The sequence below is a fragment of the Dermacentor variabilis genome, chromosome 1, assembly GCF_050947875.1.
Source record: "Dermacentor variabilis isolate Ectoservices chromosome 1, ASM5094787v1, whole genome shotgun sequence".
Classification (NCBI taxonomy): domain Eukaryota; kingdom Metazoa; phylum Arthropoda; class Arachnida; order Ixodida; family Ixodidae; genus Dermacentor; species Dermacentor variabilis.
This window is the reverse complement of record NC_134568.1, coordinates 201,598,596-201,621,769: the sequence shown is the minus strand read 5'-3', so window position 1 is coordinate 201,621,769 and position 23,174 is coordinate 201,598,596. Positions and strand designations below refer to the sequence as shown.

Genomic DNA, 23,174 nt, shown 5'->3' with positions numbered 1-23,174 from the left:
CGGCAAGAATTGACAGCCATTGCTGCGGCGCATGTAGTAGGGGAATTGATTCGGGAAATCAACGTAGCACGGCACATGACACTTCGGCAGTGGTTGATCGTCATTCACATGATTTTCCACAAGTTCGTCATACAGCAGTAGATGTGCAGATGACGTGCAGTGCCCTTTCCAACTGTGACTTAGCAACAGCCCAGTGACTTCCCCTGCAGACTCGTTCAGCGTATTTTTTTTTTTTTTCATATTTGATGTGCGAGTGTCTCGTCGCTGACGTATATGTAGCTAGCGTACACGAAGAGGTGTTCAAATGACTGACGCTTGTAGTAGCCACGCCTGGCTACGGCTCCGAGGCTGCTTATGCCGGCGCGAGCAGAGCGCGCGTTGCGTGGAGGTAGTTTGTTCTGGATGTGTGTGTGTGCGTGTGGCTAATCGGCTGCGTTTGCTTGATCCTTGTAGCGTGGCCGCCCGGACCCGGCGAGCTCCCGGCAGCGACTATGCTTGTCGTCGGAGAGGCCGGACAAACACTCTGGGTACGCATGCATCTGCACCGCCTCCCGACCTCGCGAGCGACACCCTGTCGACACCCGTTGGCTTTGGGCCCATTCCCTGCGGCTGGTTCGGGCTTCGTTCTTCAACGAGCCTACCGGTTGGGCCTTTGGCCTTACTGGAGTTTGCTTTCGGTCACTGTAGCTTCCCCAAGTCCGTTTTGTGGGTGGTTCCCTGTTATTATAGAGAGAAAGAAAATATCGCAATAACCGTCATTGCACTAACGTGTCGTTAGTACAGTTGCACTGGAGTGCGTAACGTGTTCTTATTTCTTTTTAGCTTATGTGCTTCTCGTTGCTTCGTGAGACGTGAAGTGTCTGCTTTAGCCTAGCAACCATAAACCAAATGGCTATCAGGCTTTCTAGAAACGTCGCATTGAAGTTTCATTTTTTCTTCACTAAATACATACCATAGCTCTGTATTGCATTAGAAGGCCACATGGAGGTTGTTAACTTTGAACCTATTTGACGGCTGCTTTGTGTAAATGTTAGGGTATCGCCGACCCTAACTTCAGGACATTCGAACTTCATCAGCCTGGTAACATCACTTTTAAACCGCAGTTTAGAAGGAGACGGTGGCCATGTTCAGGCAACCTTGGTTACGCACACCGCCGTATTGATATGGCGGTCAACACGTAGCGGTGCATTTAGAGTTATATGCTGCCCAAGTCAAGGGGAAAATAGTTGCGAGTCTGTTTGATTATATCGACATATAATTCGCGATACTGTTATTGCGCTATTTTCTTTATTATCTGCTCGTGCAGTTACACTAAGGGGCCCTTTTGTTTGCTGAACATGTAGGTTCGAAAGTGATGAGCGAGAACCTTCCGGGGTACTCTCTCATCGCTTTCTTGTATGGCCGTCTTGCAAGCTTCATTTTTTTCGTTTATTCTCTCTCTTTTTAATGTTGCTTTTTCTTTTTTTCAGTAACAAAAAGAAAATATCGTTTGGTTATATTAGCCCCTTGCTATAGTGGAAGCGTTTGGCGTAGTTAAGAGACTTCGGGAAATGGTTACCGCTTTGGGTCGCTGCCAAAACTCAACAACACGTCCCCCCCCCCCCTCCGACATCTTCTTTCTTTCTTTCTTTCTTTCTTTCTTTCTTTCTTTCTTTCTTTCTTTCTTTCTTTCTTTCTTTATTTATTTATTTATTTATTTATTTATTTATTTATTTATTTATTTATTTTTCTGCGCCTTCCGTGTAGACCTCAGTGAACGTTCTTTTGCACGTAGCTTGTAGCTGATTCCAAAATACTTGCAAACGTTTTCACGTTTACCCGTGTCCAAGAGTTGCTTTCTTAACCTTGTAGCAGTCGTCCGTGAGTTCCTGCCTACACGGCATCTAGCGTCTCCGTGTTTCCTCTCGCTTGCCTTGCGCGATTTTTTGTTTCCTGGCTTTACGCCGGTGTGTACGATGAGCTGCGCGTCGTTCTGAGCTCTGCGATGCCTTCAGAATCGCATGCATTGGGCATTGGTTGGCTAACGTTGACGCGAGCAGCTTTGTTCGTTATGCCAGCTGAATGGCACAGCAGGCATGGCTCGAATGAAACGCCCTCCTGCCAAATTGCAAGTTGCAGTCTGCGTAGTGAGGGCACCGGCGTTCTATGTTGTCTTCGTTTATGTTGCGGCATGGCATCTGATATAAATATTGTTGCGCGAATGAAGCATTAATCACACAGAAAACTGTTCACAACGTATACCTACACAACAGTTTGTAAGGCTGGCAAACCTAGCTGATATATCTTACGCGAGAGTCCGTTCGTCTTCGTGGGAACGTCTGCGTTCCTTCCTGCCTTCGGCAGACGCACGTATCGATATGTACCAACTATATAGCTTAAGCTTCGTATATGGAACGCAAGAACAATTCTGAACCTTTCGCTATCTCGCGGGAGCTCGTCTCTTCAGATGATTGAAACGCTCATTGACGTTCGCAAACCCACGTGCGCGTCAGAACTCGTCTATACATCTTTTTCAACTTCTAAGCGCAGTATTCACGATCGGCACTGATCACGTGGTGGGGGCGGGGGGGGGGGGTTAGGAAACTTAAACAGTTTGTTTCAATTTCCGATTTCTAATCTGCATCATTGGTATGTACCGAGTTAGGTAGCACCGCCAGAGAAAGCGTCAGGTGGAAGGGCCTTCGAAACGAGCAGGGAACGCTGTTACTGCGCTAGTCGCGCAGAGTTGGGCTGACGCATGCCACGTGCTACATGCACACCTTGCTTTGATTGTTCCTGCAGCGTTGACCAGCCATATCTTCTGCGACCACCCAGTTCGGTTTAGAAATGAAATAGACGTAAACTTTTTTAAAGACAATAGAGTTTAGCGTGTACGGTATTCCGGCAAGCGCGGGTGGTTTGAACGGTTTGCCGAGTGAGCGGTGGCATAAACGTGAGCGGCCGGAGTGGTTGCGCCAGCCGGTGGCGCAAAACTCAACCAGATAAACACAGAGCCAAGTATATTTTCTTTCGCTGCTGGTACAAATTTTCGGCAGCGGTGCAATCGTGCACCAGCAGCGAAGTAGACTATACTTGGTCACTGCAATATTAGCTCTCTTTGTCTGGTCAAGCTCTGCGCCACCAGGTGGCGTCACCATTCGCGCCGCTCACGTTTACGCACCAGCTCATCCGGCAACCCGCTCAAACCGCCCGCGCTTGCCGGTACACCGGACACGGATCTTAAGTCTTAGCGAGTTACCCCCACTTCTCCCTATCAGATATGCGTGTTTCTAGCCTCTTTCGTGGCCCGGTCCCGGAGATAGTGCGGTAAAAAAATGTGGGCCTATCCCGATGGTGGTGAGGTCAAAAAATATGGCCCGTTCTCGTGAGTATATGTACATCTAAAAATGCGGGCCGATCCTGAAGATGGCGCAGTCGAAAAATTTAAGCACTCCGACGCTCCTCCTACTCCCCTCACGCGAGGTGTGACAAGATAGAGTGCCGTGCGCAGTGACTCCGCCCCATTCTGACCACCATCTCGCTCTTAGAATACATTGTCTTTGATGGACGTCAACTAAAAGCTGACTCACCTTCCAACTTTTTTTTTGTGCTATCGTATTGTTGGTACTAGCTATTTTAAATGGCGTTTGCTGTGTAGTTATGCAGTCGTAATCTGAGGCTGAACGGATGAGGCATTATTTTAGCCATTCCCCCCCCCCCCCCAGATGCCTTTTTGCATTGGTTTATATCTGGGCACGTGGAGTTACGCGCATACAGTGAACGCCATCGCAAGACGCTAGATTCGCATGCGGCACTAGCAGCTGGTACCTGGCCGCGGCGGTTACCAAAGGGCAGTTGTTGCGTCGTTGAATTTGCCTCGCAGCCTCGTTAATCCCAGGCAGCGCTTTTGCAGTGCTGGCAGCCTGCTCTTCCGCGGCGCGAACTCCACAGGTTGGATCAGTCCGCGAGGGGGCGTTCGCATGGGCGAATGCGTGGGTGCGAAAGAAGGGCGGCATATTTTCCGTTCCGTGGCCGTTTTCCGGCGTGAGTCAGCAGCTTGCTCTGCCGGGGAGTTGACCCTGTTGCGGTAATGTCGGTAATGTTCGCTGTCGCCGAGCGCTGGCCTCCGACCTTGCTTGGCGGCGCGCGCCGTCCGACAATGGCGCCTCTCCTGCCGCGGCTCTCTTTCTTCCGCGGAGGTAGCGGCGGTGGGCGGCTTTTTGTTTGTGGGTTTTGTTTTGTCTTGCCCCCCACCTCCGATCGTGGCCTCTGGCAGCGCTTCATTCCTCGCTTGCTTGTTTTTCTTCGAGCTGGGCCGTAAGCTGCGCTCTTGATTCGTTCCTCTCCTTTTGTAAAGTCTAATGGCGCTCAGGCTCGAATCCATTCGGCTGCGGCGTCGACCTTCTAGCGTGAATTCTCTTTGTGCGCGCGCTGCGTGCATCTACGGGCCAAGTGACGTTTTCCTCGGCTGCGGTCGTTTGGCTTTTGTTGATTTTCTGTTCTTTCCCATGTCTGCCGTCAAGATATGTCGATCCTTTTCAAGGCTCGAGAAAGAATACCGAGCGCACTTGCACCATGAAATGATGTTGGAAACTTAAGAGTCGGTCTGAATGTCTGGTGTGTCTGGGCCTGCCACGTCCGCAAAAGGGGGCAGCGGCGCCGAGGGGAAGAGAAAGGCCATTCTCCCGGCGAGGGCGTTCGTCGTAGGGGCGCCTGCCAATCGCCGCATTTCGCCAAGGTTCAACCTGCCTGGAGAATAAGAGCCGAGAAAGATGTTGCGCGAAGAAACGTGCCTGCTCGGCGGTGTCCGTGACATGCCAAATCAAAGCGAGTGATGCATGTCTTCGCTGGTTGTTTCACTGGCCGCAGAAAGTTACGATTTTGAAAGGCGCGCGCAACTTTGCTTTAGAGTAGTAGGAGCAACGGCTGGAAGACATTCGTTTCAGGCTTTGGTGCAAGTTCACGCGCCTGTATACATTCCTTATGGTGATGAAAGGCGTTTCAAGTTAACTTTTATTATTTTTTTGCAATGCAAGTGGTTGCGTAATGACACGTGTGAATCCACGTAGAATGATATTATTGTCTTATTTCTTATTTATATCGTTGCCAAAGCTTTAGGGTAAACAGGTCTGTTCGAACTTGTTTGATGTAAACGACATACAAAAGCCACAGTGCGGTCATGAAATCAAAGGTTTAAGCATTTGCAACTGGTTAGCGGTTTCCGCCGTATAAAAAATGTGTGTATTTTCTCCAACCGGTTCTGATTTCCGACAACGTGATGTTCAATGTTCGGAGCATCAGCCTTGACTTCTCCCATTGTGGTTGCAAAGCTGACCAGGCAGTGGTTGACTGACTAAATGAGTCTTGCGTCGACAGGCTTCCGTTGAGATGAGCTGTAGTAGTTGAGGAAACATATAGTTGTAGGAAACTTGTAGGAAACTCTACTTAGCAGTTAAGGTGCCACGGACTTGAAATCTGTCGGCTTGAAGCCGGACGCGTTGTAATGCCCCCATTGCCTTCTTGCCTTCATCGGCAACGATCAGTACTGCGCAAGGAAAATATCATTTGTGGAGTGGCCAAGACGCTACCCGCACTAGTGCGGCACTTCCATGTTACGTTTTCTTCAAATTGATCTCTAAAAGAGCCTCGCCAACTGTCAACTCCTAAACCAAACAGTAGATGCGGCGTTCGCGGAGCCATAGAAACCGCGAAGCGACGCCAGCAGAACCAGCTTTCCGGATTGCGCCGCTTCTACGCCTGTGCTGATACCTGGCACGTTCAGACGGCTTTCTGTGAGCACTTTGCAACGACGCGACTCCGCATTGACGTCTGGCAAAGGATGCATTTAAGGAGTAGCTATATTATTGCACATGGCCCATGCTAATAAAACACCTCTTACGCAAACTCATTTCTCGATTGGCCGGTGTTCGGGTGCCCGCCGCTAACTATAGCGATCAGCGTGACGACTACACGATCGTTGCAATAACGGCAGTCTTTGTGAATCCAGATTCATGTGGCTGACTTCTAAGCGTCTGTGTTGCAGAGAGTCGGCCGAATCGATTTTTAGTTTATTTGAAAAAATAGCTTCATAAAAGAAGAAGGGAAAGGTTATAATTTCGCATTGGTGCGTTTCTCGTGTTCCTCGACATGTGTCTCATGAAACGCATGTACAATGTCGGCATGCGCGGCTGCAGTGAGACGCCATGTGTGCTTTTGCGTTTCCTCCCTCAGGGCGGTGAACTTTCGCGGCGCGCTTTCTGCTATTTGCCGTGACACCGACCACGGTTCCGTGGTCCATCGCCCTTTCACGCCAGATGGTCCGACCAAACCTGGCAAAAAAGCTCGGTGTGGGGTGTTCGTTTTCATGTTTCTTCGTTGTACTCTTTTTGGCTGTCGCCAGTTACAGAGCGTGACAAGACGCTTGCCCATCAAGTAACAAACGAGCAAACACACTATATTAAAGATAGAGTCAAATCTCTTGAGTTACAAAGAAAAAAAAAACGCACAATGATCGGCCCGCCTATATAACAGCGCAGCCTTCCGGACTCATGAATTCATTTGTGGAGAACAGCTAAAACACTCCATGGCTGGTACCCTACTGAAATGCACCGAACGACAAGAGCTGGGACGTCGATAACGTTAAATATACTTCACGGGAATTTGAGGAACATGCTGTGGAGCGCGAAGTCGCGACAGGAAAGGGAGGAGGGGGTGACTATAGGTTTAAACGATTCAATGACACATGTATGCATATGTTCCCTTTTAGAAAAAGGCGTGAAGGCGTGAAGAAAAAGGGACGTGAAGTTCTCCTTTGAGGGGCACTTCACGCTCCATTTTTTACCTTTCACTGACTGTAGATTTAGTGACGCGTATACTTTCAAGTGCGGTGAGGCATTTATGTGTTGGAAATTTCGTAATGGAATGAAATAGTAGTGAACGCATAATGCATAACTGCTCGACAGAAATATCGTGAGGCTAGCACGCACCACAAAGAACAAACGAACGAGAATAAAAGAAGCTCAGGTGCGCGTTGTCAACACACCCACGTCATGTAGAAAAATCCATGTGCTATCCATGATTCACGCGTAGGCCGAACGATTGCAGTGCCAAATTTCCCTCTAGAATTCTTAGTTTGGAACTCTAGGCCGCTACGTGTCTTTTTGTGTTCAGTCGGGCTCACGACAGGCGGCGCGTCGGCGTTCTGGCCGCAGCCCCCGTTCCCTCTGGCCCGCGTGCGTCCCTGCCGGTGCCTTGTGTGTTGCATTTAGATTTCTGAAGCAATGCTCGATCAGTCTGCGGTACATGTTTTACTTTTGCCTGAACGCCTGATATCTATACCTCTGTTTTTGTGGTCATGAAGGCGTTCTGGTTTGCGAGTACAGCTCTTTTTGCCTGAACGCCTGATAGCTATACTTCTGTTTTTGTGGTCGTGAAGGCATTCAGCTTTGCGAGTGCAGCTTGTTTTCATTCAACATCGTGGGCAGATGTGGCCGGTCGGCCTTTCGTGACAGACGCACGAGCGTAAGCGCAGCTGGGCTGTCGTAGGCGAACTCGCTTACTCTTGTACTATGCGGTGAACCTTTTGGGCTTTGTAACCAAGCAGAAGCTGTAATATGGCTGTAGTGGTTTAAATAGAGAAAAAAAGAAGCATGTTGGCATGGCATGTGTTTAAGGCTACGTGGTCATTCCTAGGCTTTTGATCTGGGTTGCTCGAAACTCAGCCCAATCGCCTTTGACGGCAGCGCAGGCTGGGCCTATGCTGAGCGCGAGATTTTCCGTGCTATCCTCGCCCACTTCACCGAGACTCGCATTGGACCTTGTTGTTTGGCGCATGTAGTACATTTGCAACAGCACTTTTCTCACATTTTCTTACACGTCAGAAAGCGCTTTTCCAGAACGAAGGAGCGTTTGGACGGTATCTTTTACAACTTTGCGAGGTTCAAAGCGAATATTTTTGTTAGAGTATGGCAGCGGCAGCGATGCTCTTTCGCTAACGCGATGTGCAGCCCTTAGTAAATTTTCTAATGGACAGAATTAGTTTCGCTAAATAGTAATCAGATCGCACGTAATTTTAGAACTCACGTTCCTTGTTCGTGTCCTTGAACCGAAGACGAAATGCTGATATGATGCAAAGAAAAAGTTTTCATGCATTCGGAAGTATGCCGCTTCTTTGTTCACATATTTAAACTTAATGGCCATCTAGAAACGGGCGAAATAATATTTTGTTGTTTCGAGATGTTCTTAAAAAGTGTTATAACAACGTCGAGTCCCAGTAAGTGTTCGCTCTTCTAGAATAATTATTTCGTGGGCAAGTTGGTACAAAGTTCGTGATTACGAGAATAGACGGGGAAAATATTGCTGGCTCTCCTGTAATCGAGAGTAGATGTAAGCATGAAATGGCAACCGCAAAGCAGATTGGTTGGGGATGGTACTAGCCACGATCTTAAAATGGGTGCAGTGCATGTTCGCAACGGCATACCACACCACACCACGCCATACTGTTCACTGGTTCATATGGACGCTGCCCAGCCAGAAGAAGAAAACCAGCTGAAGGCGGCACCACAGGCAGCGAAAGACGCCAGGGAGAAAGAGCGCACTGCCCAGCCAGAAGGAGGCGCCACGCAGCGTGGCGCCATCCCTCGAGGCAACGTAAAAGCCGCGCCACAGAACTCGCGGACCGCGGGCGTTCAAAAGAGCACAGGCAACCATGTCTTAGCGCCAAAAGATGTCAACGAAGTGTATGGTGTCCTGTATCTGCCCTTTGAACGTCGCTGTTGGAAATGACAAATAAAGCTTGAGCATACTAGAAGTTACAGTTTGAGTGATATTGTGAACAAACGTTAGGAAGAACTCGAAAGCAATATTTTTCGTAACTTGTTTGGGCAGTAACTAGCGTATGTAATGTGCTCCTGTAAAATGTTTGGGTGCCAGAGACCGCATTTTTAATGTGTTGACTGGTTGCCCGGATGATCTGGTTTTGTTCTCGCGACTTGCCCGTATGTTTTCGTTTGAGTGTCCGGATGTCGCCGTTTGAGTGCGTGAATAAGGGCTCTGGCTTGTTGCTCAAGGTCACTTGAAGGTTGCCGACAGCGGGAGCCGAGATCATTTCATGCTTAAAGAAGAACGCGAAAGCGACGTCGACAGGCACTGTTTTCTGTTTGTGTTTCCGCAAATACACCATTTTAGTATACAGCTTACTTGGCTAATATTCTGAGAACTTGAAGGAAATGAGTGCTAAAAAATTGCTAGCCTTGTGCAGCCGGAAGAAAAACGCGTTGATCACAGGACAGCAACGCGCATGGAACTTTGGAAAATGAGAGGAAAAAATAAAAATCTGTGCGTGTGTGCGTGCGTGTGTGTGTGTGTGTGTGTGTGTGTGTGTGTGTGTGTGTGTGTGTGTGTGTGTGTGTGTGTGTGTGTGTGTGTGTGTGTGTGTGTGTGTGTGTGTGTGTGTGCGTGCGCGTGCGCGAGAACAGGAGCAGGAGGAGCGTTGCAGAAGGGAGCCCACTCTTCCTGGCTGCATGTGCCGTTGAATTGCGCCAATTTTCAGGCTCGGTGCTCTTGCCGCCCTGCATTGCCTTTCGGCCTGTGGCCCAGGCAGATTGTGCCCGCGAAGAGGGATCTGCGCATACGCGCTGTCGGGTTTCCTGGCTACTGAAATTCGGCTGAATTTTCGGTTTTGCCTTCCTGCGACTGGCATGTACCTTCCAGCAAAGTAACTGAAAGTATTGTGATGCCAAGCGATTTTATTAATCGCCATTGCTAAGGGTGCCATTTGGAGACGGTGGCCGGGCGTATTGTAGTAGCACGTTTGCTAGTTCAACGATATCAGCGCGCCGTCGTCATCCGTTCTGAACAAGTGTATGCGTGATGGAATTCGCCGGTAAAATATACACACGCATGGTAGTGCCGCCGTGGGGGTGTTTCGCCTCCGGTGCCTTAAAGGAAGAACGCGCCGAATGCAGGGTAAAATAAAAAGAACACGCAGTAATGAAGGAGCCAGGATAATGGTGCACTCGGGCCTAGTCCGATTTGGCGGCGTCTCCTCTCTGGAAATGAACCCCTCTTCCTTATATTCCAGGTTATTTTGGTGGCGCTCGGTTGCACTTGGCATGCCTTCTCCTATCTGGATTTTTGTTCTCTCGTATGGTTTTCCTTTCTTTTTGTTTTCTTTTTGACTCCTGGCAATGAGTTCTTTGTTGCCTCCTCTTCGGTTTTCGTGCCAAATATAGCTTATGCGCCTTTTGTTTTTCCCTTTGCATCTTCCCTTAGCTCTTAAGACTGCAATCTTACTGCATGCTTTCATGTACTTGAACGCGCACTTACTGGGCTCAGAATAATAATGCCCGTGGGAGGGCCGGTTGATAAAGCGTATGGGTACATTATGTGTGTGTGGCGGTGATAGGGTCGGGGGAAAGGAAGGGGGCGGAATGCGCTGCTGTTGACGTTCAATTTCGCCACGCAGCATACCGACTCCGCTCCGGCGCACTTCCTGCTGTTTCTTACTTGGGCAGTGTGCTGGCTGCGAAAAGTCCCAAGTGTTGTAGGCATCTTGGACGGCCTCCAGCGTATCGCAGACGAAAAAGACTGGCTGTTAGCGGATGAATCGGAAGGGTTTTCATTTATTGTAGGTAGAGACAATTGAAGTAGAGAACGATGTGCGTCGAATGGGACTGGACGATCGCAACTAGGAGCCGGTACACAACAACCCAACGAGGTCCAGTGGCGCCGAGTAGAGATCTCGCTTAGCAGCGGACGCTGTGCGTACGTTTGATAAACATTTCCTTGTATACGTAAATTAAAAAATCTGTCTCAGTTAAAACTAGGTTTTAATTTTTTTCTACGCAGTTTCACGCACATCTCCGACGAGCGTACAAACACAGGGCTGGAGGCACGTGAGGATTTCTGAACGCGTGTTTTTTTCTTCTTTTTTTCTTGTCTCGCACAGTCGCTAAATCAGTTCAGAAAGGCCTCGGCTCACCTCATTTCATCGCCAGTGAAAGTATTCCCGCGCTGCGCGTTGTGGCGAGGCTGTACAAGCATTACCCGTCCAGCCGGGCGTGAGGCCGGCCACGGCGACGCGTAATTGCAGCGGCCCGCGGGGCACGCGATGCGGGAGACCGCCGGGCGCGCACAGCGAGCGACGACCCGTTTTCCGTGTCGTCGACGACGTGCTCGCCGCGAGCCGGCGGCTGGACTTTCGTTTCTCGCCTCGAGCGCAAAGTCCATTCGCCCAGTGTGTCTTTCTTTTTCTTTTTTTCAGGGTCGAGGCGCCGCTGCCGCAGCCTTGACCTCGTGGCAGCGACCCAGCCCCGTTGGGCACAACCCATTGCGTCTTCCTCTTGCGGGCCGGCACGCTTTTTATAGTGGCGCTTCTCTCGGGCCGGCGGGCGAGGCTGTCGTCCTGCCGGCACGCCCGGTCGATCGCGATTCCGGCTTCTTGCGAGGGGCGGTGAATCCATCCGCTTTCTCGCCGCGTCTGATCTCGTTTTTCTTGTTCGCCGCGCGTGTTGCGAGTGCTCTTGGCGCTCGGGGTGCAGAAACAAAAGGTCCACCGCCGCTTCCCCGCTTTCGCTCAGCCGCGCGCCACGGCTGCGAAACGTGCTGCCGGCACGTCAAACGCTTTCGGCAGTTGCTGCGCTTTTTCTCTGTCCCCCTCTCTTCTTTACAATCTTCTGTTGCTGTCCCCGCACATCGGTCTTCTTTTTTATTGGGCGTCGAAGTGTAACGGAGAGAGGGAAAAAAAAGTATTTAGCGACAGCGTTAAGTACCGGTGGCTCGACATGGGGTCACAATCGTGGCGCTAACAGGTGCTACACCCGGCTGCTAGTTGAGTGGCGTGCCGCTTTGTTCCTGTTCTCGGTCGCATTTTTCCGGCTTTTATACGAGTCGGCGTTTCTTCGGTATTTTCTTTTAAGAACTGCTTAAAATGTTCTCGTAATATCGGGCACCGACCTTCCCTAGTCTCCACCGACCTTCCCTAGTCTCCACCGACCTTCCCTAGTCTCCCTAATCTCCACCACAAGTATCTTATGTGGCTTATACGAGTCACAATGTCAAATGTACTCCTATATTTCCAGTGTCGCCGTTCTGGTATGCAATTCTTGCGGCTGAATGGACTTGTTGCTGGTTCTTGTTTGCGTCTCTACAGTGGATGGAGTGCACAATTATCACTTTTGTTTGCTAGGATAAAGAAGGTGGCTTACACATCTGAAGAGCACGGGAGTTATCGCGTCTCGGTACTCTAGCCTTATTTAATGCCAATAACACACACACACACACACACACACACACACACACACACACACACACACACACACACACACACACACACACACACACACACACACACACACACACACACACACACACACACACACACACACACACACACACAAAACGGCAGTGGTGGTGGTGGACGAGGAGGGGGGGGCGAGGGTTCGGAGCTGCGTTATCTTTCTCGTTCGTTCGGAACTTATTCGGAACTGCACTCTGTTCACGGAATGTGTTAGAGCCACTTGTATACGCTTCGCTGTCGGTGCAATAAGATTAAGCATAGCGAATAACAAAAAAGAGAATGAAAATAAGTAGATGTAAAGAGCGTTAACTTTCCTTTATGCTTTGTATAATTTGTCGTACGCGGAACTTCGCATGCGTACCCCAGCGTTGATGGCTAGACTGCAGGAGGAACGCTACAGCCGATTTAAGGCTGCTGTGTAAATAGTCAGTTCCACGTCTAACTTCGTTTCCACTAATGTTTGTGCCGTTCCGAGGCGCACAGCAGAAGGAAAGTTTGGTTTATTTGATCACGTCCTACTGTTTCTTTTGGGCGTCGAGTAGCTAGGGCGGGCCGTGCTGCTCCTTGACGATGTGCTTACTGTTAGCAAGATAGGCGTAAGTAGGTTGCTGCCGAGCGCAGGAAAGTTTCGCAATGAAGGACCACCTGGAATTAATATCTCTCGAAAGGCAGTCGTGCTGACTAAACTTTTGTGCGTCGTTGCGTTAAGTGAGTTGCTGCTATCGGTTCGGAAGTATTACTGTGCTGATACTGGGTTTCTGCGTATACTGTGTGTACCTACAAAGTAGAACCTACAGTTGTATTTTGTAGCCACAACTACTCAAGTAAGCAGCACAAGCGCATCTTCTTTAAATTTCTGGAGCTTAATTGTCTAACGAACGTAGCTGCGAAATTGCAAGTTCGCGCTTGTCCTGTCTACTTAACAGACGGGTTGTCCTTACGCTATCTTCCGGTTGGGCCTAAGTATGAACCAACTTGCCCTGTAGTTGTAAACCTGTAGTTGTCAGTAAACCTGTAGGCTCAGAAGCTCTCTGTGAGTACGGAGTGCCACATGGACAGTGATTTAAAGGGTATTCCAAAGGCAATCTCGATCCCAGAAGGCGCCTATAGATTTCACCACCGCTCTCCGAGACTCGACGTTCATGTGTGAAGACAAATGTGATTTTTGGTGTAGTTGTAAACTTCTAGAAATGCTGATGCGCTTCGCAGGCACTGCAAGTAGCGGACCCTCTGAGGCGAAACTTCGATGGGGCACATTCCTATAGGCACAGGACGTACAAGCTTCCCATCCATACTGTCAGCAGCGCTAAATCACATAGCCCAACGAACGGCGAAATCATATCTCGTAGGAAACGATGGCGCTTTGCGTTGATATCGAAGCAAGTGTGTCTACGATAAATAAATAACGCTCTCTCTCTCCCGATATATATATATATATATATATATATATATATATACACACGTGGTGATTATCTTTGTGTGTGCCGGAGTTTCTAAATATCGCCTGTTGCAGATAACATAATTCTAGTCCTTGAGCTGCATTATTCGGAGAGGTGGATATTATTTGCACGAGAAATTGAAACACATATTCAACTAATTGACAAAAAACAACTACTTAACTTCTGAATTAGTGACATTACGGCACTATCTTACGGCACATATTGTAATTTAACAATTGTAGCCGATGTGTGTGCAAGGCATATCCACTTGGAATGAAATTACAGAATGACTCCGGTTTGGAGATATGGCCCATCAAACTCTCCGTAAAAGCGCACCGTTATTCTACTTACCTTTTTAAGAAAACGCGCTTATTTTCATTGAAGCTCAAAAGTAACTAGCTGGAACGCCCGTGTATTTCGTCCCACACTTTGGGAAATATCTCAAAAATGCTGTCATCCTACAGATTCAGTTCAAGTGGATAAATATTGTAAAATCACCGGCTACAATTCGTGAATTGCAATTTGTGCCGTAAAAATGATGAAGAATTCAATCAGTTAATGCTTGTTAATTAGTTGAATGTGTTTCGATTTCTCGTGCTAGTAGCATACGTATCTTCGAATAATCCAGCTCAAGGACAAGAAATATGCTATCTTCTTACGGTTATATTTAAAAATTACGGATAACTTTAAAGTTATCACCTCGTGTATAAATACAAATTAATTGTGTATTCCGCATGAAACGTGCCACAGATCGGGCAGCGCTTTGCTTATCAGGGCCGGGATTTTGTAGCGACGCCTTCAGCTCGGATCTATGCCACTCTTATTCAGCATTCACGACCGGCTGTTCACATTGATAACGCGAACGGAGCTCCGCTCTGGCCACTGAAGAAACGCTAAAAGGAATGACATTGGCATAGAGTAGTTACAGCACCCCAGCTCAGATTCAATAATACCACGAAACGGGCGCGTCTGTTGGTGCTGAGAATGGAGTTTCATTTGTGTCCTAGACCAAGCTGCTGTCGTCGGCAGATATTGTAAGGACGCTCAAACAGCCGCCAAGCCATCTGGCCAGTTCGCAGATTTTTGTTTCGCACCTCTGGTGTATCCGGCGATTGTCGTTCCACTGAGCTATAGTAGCTGTGTGACGCAGTCGTTGTGTGCATCGGCTAACTTCGCTCGACGAACCGCTTGAACGGTGCTTCCCGCAAAGGCTGGTTGGTCACCACCGCGCGGGTAGCCACCATAGCGCGGGCGAGGACCGGGCTTGCGAGGAGGAGCGGGGGTGGGTGATTCTCATTGTAGACCGGGACTGCAGGTATGCCGGGAGGGCACTTTAAAGGATAGAGAGACGGGGGGAGGGAGGGAAGGAGGGGGGGGCACCATTGTCGGCCCGCCTCCGAGCTGCTGACCCTTTCGAGAGGGTGAAACCCTTCTCGGAGCCCAAAAACGAAGAGGCGACCTTGAAGCCGTTTTCAACTGTTGTCATTTTGGCAGTGATGGCGGGAAGGTTCAGTGAACCCTTCCTGCCATCACTGCCAAAATGACAACAGATCTCGTGCCTCTCGGCGAAAATGATGGGGAAGGTGGCGTTTAAGAATGTTTGGACGTGGCTGCATGCTGCAGCGGAACGGGCGGCTTCCTGCCGGTCCCTGACACCCCCTCCGTCTCTTTTCGGCGCGGGGCGAGTCCATTCTGAGAGTGCGAGGACGGCGCTCGCTGCCAGCCACGGCGGCGGCTGGCTTCGCATCCTACGGTCCATACTTCGTCTCATTCTCGATGTTCACCGACGCGGCGCGCCGCTCTGTTTCGGGCATCGTCGACGGTTAGCGGAGACAGATTCCCGCTGGCCTCGGGGACGAATCGAATGAAAACAGTCTGGTTGTTGTTGGAATACTTGCAATATTTAGTTATGCTATAGCCTTGACCGAACGTTCTCTGGATTATTTGTCTGTACACGCTACAGGCCGTTACATGCCCTGCAAAATCGAAGGAGCGAATAGTTTCGCGCTTCGCTCTCTCGTAGTGTACCAGTCTTTCTTTCACCGTGATCACATCTACATGATACGAGTCCCCGCCGCTAGTGACACACGCTTCAGCGTCAAGAGTCCGTTTCAGGAATGGCAGGTGGTTTCAGCTGAGAGAGTATAAACCGGTTCGGAGAGCGCTTTTTTTTTTCTCTCTCTCTCTTTTCGCGATGGAAGCGTCTCGCCAGTTCCTGCTGTTCAGTCGGGCTTCATGACTTCGTGATGGCCGGCGCAGTGTTTCGTGCGAGCGTTGTGCGTGAGTTAGGCTGCGTCAGCTTCTTGGTAACGACGCCAGACTTGCATCATCGGGAACGCAGTGTGTAAACATGTCTGCATCGCTTTCTGTAAACCTCCAGCCCCCGTTCGGTAAAAAAAAAAAAAAAAGGATATCCTTTAAAATTTATCCGGCTCTGGGCGGAATCGAACCTTCGTCACGGGCGTTCCTCACCGCAGCCCGACGTTGTAGCGCCGCTCGAAAAATGCCCGCGGACAGCGAGGGATAATTTTCATTGTTAGCACCGTTTTCAAGTGGTTATACGCACGAATAGTTATACGCATCGGCGCAATCTCGGAAGCCTCGCGTAAGGAGGGGGACATAGCGGGCACGCCGCTAGATGGCGCAGCATGTCCATAGATAAGCACGAAAGAGGGTTTCGACTGCAGTACTGGCAGTACACGGTTCAGTGATGAAGCGTTTCAGCAGTGGCAAAACGGTGTGCCACTTCATTGCTTGAATGCTAATCGCATTAACGTCGACAATCATTGTGAGAGGGCTTCTGCCGGAATGTTTTCGGTTTGGTATTGATGTTTCCGCTCCTACTAGCGTTCAATGTTGAGCGCGCTGCAGACAGAAAAGAGTTGTTCACGAGGATTTGTCAGTTCCGTTCATATTTCTTTTTAACGGTCGTCATCGATGATTACTTCAAAACTAGGTGATTAATTATATGATATATTTTGCAATGATCTTCGAAGCACTCATGTCGGAAGATATCCGGAAGGGTAGTTTTGTTGTTTTCCGTTCATTGTCCATGCCTTGGCTACTCTTGTGGTAACCCTTCGAGAGCAGAAGGAACCGCGAGACCTAGCCTCTCAATAGCTTGGTACATCGCCTTCTTCGGGGGCCCCTTGCGAGACCGAAGTGCGGAGTTTCCCGCCTTCTTTCTTTCTCTACCGCTCCGCTGTCCCTCCTCGTAATCTCAGGCCGGCCCTTCGCGAGCGAGCGCCGCAAGGGACGTGTCTTCGTTTTCATTTCCCTAATCGCGCTTTGGCCCACGTTTCGGAATCGATAGCGGCGCGTCGTCGCTCCGGACGGCGCGAGGCGAGCCCGTCTGGAATGGCAGCAGCGCGGCTTGGTCTCCTCCGCTTGTTTCGCCTGGTTACTGGTCGATCGAACACGCGTGTACACATTCTCCGCTATATTCCTGATCACTTCATACGTTGTGGCCGGCCGCGCTGCGGCCACGCACTAACAACAACGATTTGCAGCCGGTCATTTTAAATACGTTCGTTCTTCTACTGCCTTTGGCAGCCGGTGGCAATCGAAGCTCTCCCTGCACACGGCTGTCATTAAACCACGTGGTGCCACGTTTGAGTTTGGAACGAGTTGCTTGGAGACCGCGAAGCGTTTTGAGCCTATTGATCGCGCCAATCGATACCGGAGACGATATTTTGGGGGCCTTCTTTCCCGTCGTAAATGAAGCGGTTTCTGAGCGGGCATGCTCTGCACAGGCGCCGTTTTCTGCTAGATGCGGGAGCTGTTCGCGCGTTTTGGGCGCTAACGAATCCTGCCAGCTAGTGCGCGCAATCAGCTTCTGGAATGACGCTTCCCCCCTCTGTAGCTTTCCCTTTCCGCTCCCGATTTTACCCTCGGAAGAAGTGCACTGTCGCTGCTCTTTTTTCCCCTCATCGCTGTGTGTTATGTACCAGAGTTAGAACAACTGTATCACGAGCATCGCAACATTTGAGGTGTGCTAATCGTCGCTCACGCGGTGCTGTCTGTTACGCAATTCACTGACGGCTGCGCGTAAGCCGTCGCCTCAATTCTTCTTGCGCCGAAGAGTTACATGGGGGAGGCTTTAGCGACGAAGATAGCGATTCCCGAGTTCAAGCTATTGGCTAATAACATAACTGAGCCACCGCTGGGATCTGACGGCCGCCTCCGGCTGTTGAAGCAATGGCCGGCAGTTAGGTTCGCGAAATCGAGAACGGTTCATGATTTGTTGGTTAAAAATGAACAGTAAACAAGCTAACAAGACCCCGCAAGATGCGCCTTGAACGCATTCAAGCAGGAAAATAGTGAAAACAAAACGAAAATTTTGGCATCGTAGAGCAATACGCGCTACTCGATCTTATCAAAAAGCAATGCTTGATTAGCTATTATTTCTGGCATAAATATTTCTCCGCTGAAGTTACTTGGCAGCCGAGACAGCTAGTAAGCTGTTTAGTCGATTTTGTAATTAGTGAGCGGTTGCAGATGTTTTTTTTGTTTGATGAGCCTGTGCTGATGAAAACAGGCATATGGCGGCGGGCTTGCTTAGTTTCTTCTGAAGACTCCGTTGCTTTAATTACAGCGCGCTTTTTTTAAGCCTTCGCGTGCACGCTGTTGTATGTCCCGCGGATCGTGCACGGAGCGCGCGGCCGCCGGAGTCTAGTGGCAGGTGGTGGCGAGACAGGAGGAGGCGCCACTTTTCCCTCCCCTCCCTCGTTGGCGGCGGCCGTCGCGTGCTTTTAAAATGGCTTCGCCCGGGGGCCGGCGCGCGCACTGGTGCGTTCTCTCTGGCCGTAGTCTTGTGTCAGTGGACAACAGATGGTCGGGGCATGGCTAGGGCGGCACAAGAATGCCACCACGATCGCGGAGTGCGAACGAAGCTGGCGCGTGCTCTTGGCATCGTCGTCGTTAGGGGGGGGGATGATCGCGGCAAAAGCCGCCATTCGGGATTCGCGGTTCTTGCCACCTGTCGCGCGCGCACGTTATTGTTTCTCCGCGGCGGGCGCGTGGGGCGCCGAGCGTGGCCCGCGCGTGGCGGCAGCGCATGGTCGTACGGCGAGAGGAGCTCGGAAATAGGGGCGCGCATTAGCATTCGCGCGTAGCGGTGGCTCCTTGAGTGGGCCCTTACCAACTGGCTTCGGGCTTTTCTGCGCGCGGGAGCCGAGACACGATTGGCAAGGCGTTGGTTGTTTTCGTGCCTCGGGCACTGCGCATGGTGAGCCAGTGTTCGCTTTGCATTTGAATGGCTTTCCGATCCGTTGGCAACGTGGATTTGCATGTCAAAGACAGCGCGTCGTCGAATAAACAAGCACCCAGCGCGGAATTCCTTTGTTGACAGACCAGCGGAATGAAAGGAACCTCCTCCTCTCGAACGAGCTGCTGCTGCTTCTCAGGGGAGGGCAGCCAACGTGATTAGGCATTCGGCCCGGAATAAATTTGCCCCACTTCCCGAGCCGTCCGCTGCTCCGAGGTGTGTGCCAGTATTCTAGGTTATGCGTCCGGGGCGTCACGTATTGTTTGGCAAGACCTAATGGGCCGCACTTAGCGAATCTCCGCCGGTCTTGTTCACGAAAATGTGACGCTTTCTTTGGCTTGCGCAGGGGTTGTTCGGGTGCGCTTCATTCGCTGCTCGCCATTCTAGTCGCCAGAATGCTCGTGCGTGTTTATGTCGGACCATTTCTTCGAACGCGTGTATTACGCGTCGAGTGACAACCCTTACGCGCAGCGACACAAAACGAAGACTAACGAGGCCTTTCCGTGTATTTAAACACGGGGACGCGCAGAAGCACTTTAACGGGTGGCTTTAGCCGAATGCACGGCACATCTGCCGTGTATGTGCGTAGGGCTTCTCGTGTGGGTGCGGCACAGTCGCCCGCAGCGTAGTCAAGGGTGTTTGCGCTTTGGTCGGCTTGCCGTGCTTGTTCTTGGCTTATTCGATCGATGGGCAGTGTTTTCTCGTCTTCACGTGAGTCGTCGCTAGCACTCGGAGCCGTCACAAGCTGCGGGCTGCAGCCGCAATTAGGCCGCACAAAGGGCTGATTGCAGTCCTTATTGGCATGGAAATGGTCCGGAGCCCATTTGTGACACATGCGCGCGGAGCCCATTTCCTCCTCTTCATTCGGTGCAGCTGCCTTCCCTGCGCTCGTCCCTTTTCACAGTGTGCGTGTGCACACTGAGCCTGCGTGTGCGCATGTTTTTTTGTCCTTTTGTCGGGCGCTAGCTGCGCCGGTGCTTTCGGAGCGAGAAATGCAAATAGCGCGCCATTTGTGCCACTATTCAATTACGGGAGGGAAAGAGAAGGCTCTTCGAATAACAAGTAACGGTTCATAATGAATGCACATTCTACGCTTTCTTGATTAAGTCCTCGTTGCGTTGCTTGCTCGTTTTGTGACAAGAAAGAGGGAAGAAAAACATGTATAAATATATGGGACACTGCTCATAAGAAATGAAGATGGGAAGGAAAATAGTTCGAAACTGTTCACGGTTCTAGGCGGCTTTGATTGGTAGCCAGAAGGATTCATCTTTTTTTTTCCCCCGAATGATGGGTGCTTGGTTATGGCTGATTTTTCGAGGGAGTATACGAGCCCTAAATCTGTGAACATCTTACTACGGAAGTACGTGGTTTCTGCGCCACGTCATCATCATCATCATCTGATATAGATGCACCCGCTGTGCCTTTAATTTGTCGGATGCTGTCAGAAACGAACGTTTATCTGAGGAGGCCGTGACGGTACTATATTTCTACTTGATTTTCTTGCTGTCATAATGAGCGTAGAATCAAATTGCGTAGGATGCTGTATAAGCATGTTAAACCATGTTTACGCCGCAAAGGATGAGCGGGAGGGGCCTTGCACAGGGGACTATGAAGCATGTAGCAATCGATTCTAGGGGAGCCTGATGAAACTGCCGGTTTAAATGAAATGGAATGTATTGGGTACGGGCTTATGGCGTGACAGACATGAGAGCGCTGATGCCCTCTTTGACTTCTCTGCCATAATCATTGTGTCACCGAGAACAGATGACAGCGATGACGGACCGGTCACTTGACCAGAAATGGCGTCGGTGTAGTGCTGTTTCTTCAGTGTCTTGCATTCCACGCCCACCGGCATGTCTCGACTTCGTGAGCGTCAGGAAACCATCATATTATAGTGGACGAGAATGCTAGACTATATATAGCGACTGCGCTACCGCGGCTGGTATGCTTCCGTGCGTTCGCCATATATGCAATGGTGGCTTGCGCCTGCTGGTTCCGGTTGTTGCTGCGCCTGCTGAAGAAAGCCACAGCTCCCGCAATCTTTTGCGCATTCAGCCCTAGGGGTCGGCGTACTCGACGGGGTGGCTTTTCGCGGAGGTGTTAAGACCCTTCTCTTCTAATCGCTTAGCCCCCATGTTGCCCTATACGCTGTAGGCCCTGATATAAAATGATTTCCTTACTTATCTTACTGATGCCCTTCCAGGCCCGCAGCGGCTCGGAAAGCTTGACATTTTGAGATTATATTCTACTAGCGTTCCTTTATCAGCGTCTGATAAGCTGCGACCGCCGACGTGCGCCTGTCGCTGTGCATCGGTGTCCTTGTGCCTACTCGCCCCGGTTGGCCGTCGTTGAAGCTTCCGGTCGCGCTAGCCGAGTATGTTTTGCGGTACATGCTGTTTTGTTTAGGAAAACAAGGTATTCCGCCCTGCTATCAAAGACCGCATCTGTTCGTACTCCTTGTAGATGCTTGTGCCTCATTTCGCTGATGTGATAACATGACGGTGTGCAAACTGCTGGTCTCCATAAACATTGTCGGTCTTCGTCTATCTGATACTGTATGTTGCTGTGTCAATTGTTCGGTGCACCGACGTATTTGTATGCTACATAACGAATTGCCTGTTTTTTATGTGTTCTGTGCTCGTTGTTTCAGAATGAAGCGTGGTTATTTTTAATATTGAAATGGTGACAATGAATACAGTATTTACACTCTAAGAAGAAAAGGAGGAAATAGGGTATTGAAGTGACGCCTTTAGGGGAGGAACTTATTTGCCACAACGATTCCTCCGCTTACACTGTAAGATAATTTACACCCTAAAAAGTGAAAAAGGGTGTAAGTGTGTGTGTAACTCACGCCCTTTGGGTGTTATATATATGACGGACACCCTAAGGGTGTTCTCCCCTGTTACGCCCCATGCGGTTACTCCTTCGAGGACTAACAGACACCCTTCTCCGATGCTCCTCAAGGGAGTAACGGGCATTCTCTCCAATGCTCCGCAAAGGTGGAACTAATGAAATTAGGTATTTATACCTTGGTAAAAAATTACTGAGCTGGAGAAAGAAAGTTACCCGAACGTAGGATTCCAACTCACGTCCTCGCGCTCACAAGTCGGGTACTCAAACGACTTCACCACGGCAGGTTTCTTTTTTTCTTTATTACATGGAAAACATAACTGAAGGTATATTACAGAGCGGACAGAACTACACGCTCTAAACCACGGCAGGTCGGTTGACAGGACAGGATATTATGACAGGGTTAAGGATCGGAACGCAGGTGCGGCAATATAAAAACGACACGGCATCTTATGCATGCTATGTGGGTAGAGTCTAACGTTGAGTTTCTTTGGAACCATAAGCAACTGCGAAAAAACAAATCTGCCCGAGTATTCTTAGGGTGATTTAAACTGAGGCACTACACTATGTATGCGTGCAGCGAGCTCAAACGGGGGGTACGCAAGACGACAGAGAAGGCCGATTTCTCTGTCGCTTAGCGTGCCCTGCTTGAGCTACACGTCGCTTCAGTTAAGTTCGTCATCTCCAAGGAATGGAAGGAACTTAGGTACTAGTGACCAAGAAAATCTAGCACTATATCAGTGACTTGCGCGTTTAATGTGTATCGCTCACTTGTGGTGTGCGCACGAAGGGCATGGCTCTTCACATTCCAGCTTTTAAATTTCACGCAATTTTCTCACGAAGAGGCAAAGTGCTGCTTTGCATGTAGTTCAATAGACAGTGCACAAAGTTCGAACTATTCACGATTTATAGCATGCTACCGTTTTCGCCGCATCATTCCACGACACGGACGAAAACAGCGGAGTGAATGGGGAGTAACTGTTGTCGTTCGTCCTCCCGTTGCTCACTTTCCGACCAAGGACTAAGCGCTTACTCTCCGAAATTTGTGCACGGCACACACATTCATATAGTTATTCCCTTGAGGGACGAAAGCGCCCTTTTTAATACTAACTGTCCAGTTACTCCCGTTTTCCCCGGGATTTTTCTTAGAGTTTATCGCAGAGAAACGCAGAGATTGCCTTAATTGTTTTGGCTCATGTTGAACGACGCTCACTCGTGCAACGCCGCTTCTTCGGCAGATGCGTCCCATCTGTCGAGCGCACCTGTCGCCAGCAAAAAGGCAGCAGATAAGCATTACAATTTATCTCACCAAGAGTTGCCATAGCTGAATACAGTGTCATAT

General features: G+C 49.9%; 1 protein-coding gene across 6 annotated transcripts in view; it reads left to right on the top strand.

Moving 5' to 3' along the window:
• Positions 1 to 23,174, top strand: part of LOC142590961 (TOX high mobility group box family member 3-like) — a 739,235-nt gene that overhangs the window by 620,137 nt on the left and 95,924 nt on the right. The window contains exon 2 of one of the 6 annotated variants that reach the window (XM_075703345.1): positions 454 to 527. The exons of the other annotated variants lie outside the window; for them this stretch is intronic. Within the exon in view, the coding sequence (XP_075559460.1) occupies positions 492 to 527 (36 nt within the window). The 5' untranslated portion in view covers positions 454 to 491. The remainder of the gene's footprint in view (positions 1 to 453; positions 528 to 23,174) is intronic. 6 annotated transcript variants of the gene reach the window in all.